This window comes from Empidonax traillii, unplaced genomic scaffold (genome assembly GCF_003031625.1).
Source record: "Empidonax traillii isolate 1590-97213 ecotype Southwest subspecies unplaced genomic scaffold, ASM303162v1 scaffold898:size721216, whole genome shotgun sequence".
NCBI lineage: Eukaryota > Metazoa > Chordata > Aves > Passeriformes > Tyrannidae > Empidonax > Empidonax traillii.
Window position 1 is genome coordinate 247,405 of NW_020956091.1, and position 3,366 is coordinate 250,770.

At 45.2% G+C, this 3,366-nt stretch overlaps 1 protein-coding gene across 1 annotated transcript in view; it reads right to left on the reverse strand.

The window, feature by feature from the left end:
- Positions 1-1,751: 1,751 nt before the first annotated feature.
- The window catches only part of IL13RA2 (interleukin 13 receptor subunit alpha 2), an 18,998-nt gene continuing 17,383 nt past the window's right edge, over positions 1,752-3,366 (reverse strand). Inside the window, 2 exon segments of the mRNA XM_027902636.1 lie at positions 1,752-2,105; positions 2,763-2,865. Coding sequence (XP_027758437.1) covers positions 2,063-2,105; positions 2,763-2,865 — 146 coding nt within the window. The 3' untranslated portion in view covers positions 1,752-2,062.

Sequence of the window (3,366 nt, forward strand, 5' to 3'; positions counted from 1 at the left end):
AAAGGAGGGATTTTAAAAGGGCTTTGCTAAAAATATTAATTATGGACTAAAGCAAATGAACTAAAACACTGTAATGAGGCTGCTGTGTGAAAGAAATACATAATCGAGGGGGGAAAACCGATACTACTGAAATTCTAGTGAGGCTCAGGACGTTAGGAAGGCTGTTGGACATCTATTAGGACTAAATTTTGCAGATGCTGCAAACATGACGCTGTGAGAAAGCAGGTGGGGGGTGTTTTACTGCTGCTTTACTGGGGAGCAGGGAGCCCTGCACCGGGGCCAAGCCCAGCTTTCCTCACCTAAACACCCCAGTAAAGCTGTGGCGTACAGATACCATAAGCAGATGTACTTAATTTATCACTCTGTTACTAGGCAGGTTTCTAGGCAGCCTTCAGCCTAACTTTTGTATTTTGTGGTTACTGAAATAGCTCTGATCTTCTTTGAGGTGAGTTCTCGCTGTGGAGGGACAACATCCCTTCTTTCGTCATCTCTCACTTGCACCTCTGAGCTTTAATTCTTCCCTTCTTACGTATTTTTTTGGGGCAAAATTGGACTAGAAACTGTAACCCAGCTTAAACCCTCTCCCTTATTGTTCCTTTCACCTTCTCCATTAAATCAGTAAATGCTTTGCAAGTCCAGCTCCCTTCTCCAGTTCTAATGGGCTGCATTCCTCAAGGTAAACCACAGTATTCCAGTGCCCAGTGCATGCTCATGGGTGTTTTTACAAGTAAAACCACCCTATATTGGCTGGCCAGGAGCCCCAGGAGACAGGAGAGGCAGAGGTCGTGTCTCAGTGGAATTGCAACAACCCTGAAACTTCATCTCTGCTCCAGTCTATGCCCAGAACTTTTTTTTTTTTTATTTATTGGTTCTTTCCTTCTTTGGTTGCTCCCCAAATGACATTTGCCTGTTGCCCTCTTAGCGGTGGAAGCAGCTGATAGTGACTGAGTAATTTTGCAGTTGGATGTGTAAGGCAGCACTTGCTATGTTGTTCTGTGCCTGACTGGATTAGTGTGGCTCTTTACGCAGCTGATTGACGCAAACTTGATTTTCTCTCCGAGCTTCCACTGTTCATTAGAAATTCCCATTTTGAACAAATGCTTCTGCGAGAAAGTATGTTTTCTGGGGTTTTTCAGATGGAATGAGGGCACACAAAACCTCTGTGTTCGTCTTGGTAAGTTCTTCAACTGAAAATCCCAGAATGGGCTTGGAAAAGAGTATCTCATCTAGTGATGATTTTTTTTCTCTCATCATCGTAGGAATGTTTCCTTAAAAATCAGTCAGCAATTTCATCAGCTGAAATTGTTGAGGATTCCCATGGTGTTGAGAAACACTGTGGTTGCTTCATTGAATTCTGGTGCTAATGCCCCCTTCCTAGAGAAGTTTCCACATTGCATTTGCTGGAATAACCCTCACTATTCTGAAGCATCTGTCCTTTGCAGTAGCTGTGATCATGCCTTTTTATAGCAGAAGTTCCTCTCAAGGCCTCCCCACTTCAGCTTTTCAGCAGATAAGGCGTATCAGCTAATGAAATAAATATCTCAAGTAGCTCACGTTGAGAATTCAGATGCTCTCAGCAGGGCTCACCCTATTTGGGACTAGGGAGATGTGGTGAGAGCAAAGTGGGGTGTTCAGGTGAAGGTGTTTGCATACATATAGCATTGTGTGTGGGGTGCTGCCCTTCAGGGTGTGTGTTGGTGACAGATTTCCAAAGTCCTTACAAAAGAAAAAAACCCCAACAAACCCACAGAACAATACGTTATCTTTATTCATGGCAGTTTCCAGTGCCTCCTTTCTCTCCCTTGTGGGGTTATCAGACACAGCTTGCCTCAAGAGTCAGCTTAAAACCCTTCCATTTTACCTGCAGGGCCAGTTTAAAACTCCTCCAGTTTCCCCGGGGTCCCGTGAGGACTTGAATTGCAACAACCGGCTTCACAAGTGGCAGCAGGCAGGGAAGGCCCCTGAGGGCTGTGGAAAGCTCAGGGGCTTCTCAGCTGCCCTTGGGGATGATGTTCCAGGAGCAATCCATCAAACACAAGCGGTACAGCAGTCGCAAGCAGAGTCAGCATCCCACAGACGCCTGCGATGGCTTCCCTGCTGGGGATCTGAAATGGAAGCATAGGTGTAGACACACGGCGTGTTAGAAAAGCTCCCCACTTGCCTACATTATATGGCCACAGGGAAAAGATAATAGTCATCAGTCCCAGGGGATCAGTTCTCTTTAAGTGGCCCCTCAGACCTGAAGAAAGTATCCAGGAGCAATACTTTGGATATAGGCAAATTCATCCACCGCATCCGCTTTCCCCGTGTGCCGTCGCTGGCGTGAATGCTCACAGCTGGGATGGGAGTGCACACAGGATGAGCCTTTAGCCATTAAAATGGCACTTCTCTAACACAGCTAGTACAAATCCCTGCTCTTGAGCCGTTTGGGGCATGATAATGCCTTTATTTATGCTGCTGTGCATGCATGTAACTGCTGCATTTAACAGAAGCAGTCGGGGCTCCTCTGAGCAGGATTTGAGTCTCTGCTGTGAGTTTATGGGTTGCTGTAGAGGCATTTCACATCAGAAACAGACACACTGAGGGAGGTTGTTTACTGAAAATAAACTATTATTTGGCGTCCAGTCTTACAGCATCTATTAATGTTTGGCCCTTAGGCAATTAATATGTTGTTTCATTTATAACTGTAGTTATAAATAGTTCTAGACACCAAAAAAAAAAAAAAAAAGCACATTGCTTGGAGGAGCTGCCTTGGTGCTTACCTTTTCTTGCACTGGCCAATCAACATAAATATTATGAGGCTACATGACAAACTCAGAATGACTGGAATGAGGATAAATAGCTGCTTGTCCTCTTTTCTGGACACTGCAAAGATAAACGACAGCAAATAAGGGAATGCTAGAATGGATTATATTACCTCTTACAAAGCTTGGGCTCAGATGCAAACTCACTGGGTCCACATTTGTTACCCTGTGTGTTATTGATTGATTGATTGATTGATTGCAGATATATACCAGGTATATAGTACAGTAAAGGGTAACATACTCCTTCAAGGAGATGTAGGAATGGCTGTGCTGGAGCAGGCTGAGGGTGTAACTAAGCCAGCATCCCCCCTCCAGTGCTGGACACCAGCAGATACCCACGGCAGTCATCAGCACCTGGTCCCAAACAGGCTTTATAAAGGATGCAAAGGAAACACTTTACTTTGGGTTCCATACCAGAGAAACACTCCTGGGTCCATTCGCTCCAAAAGCCCTGGTCAGCACAAAAAATGTTTGTTCTGCCCCTGACACGAACACAGGAAATGTGGCTTTGATTTGCTCGGGGAATTGTGCAAGCAGTCTCCATTTGGGTCAGCACAGGCTG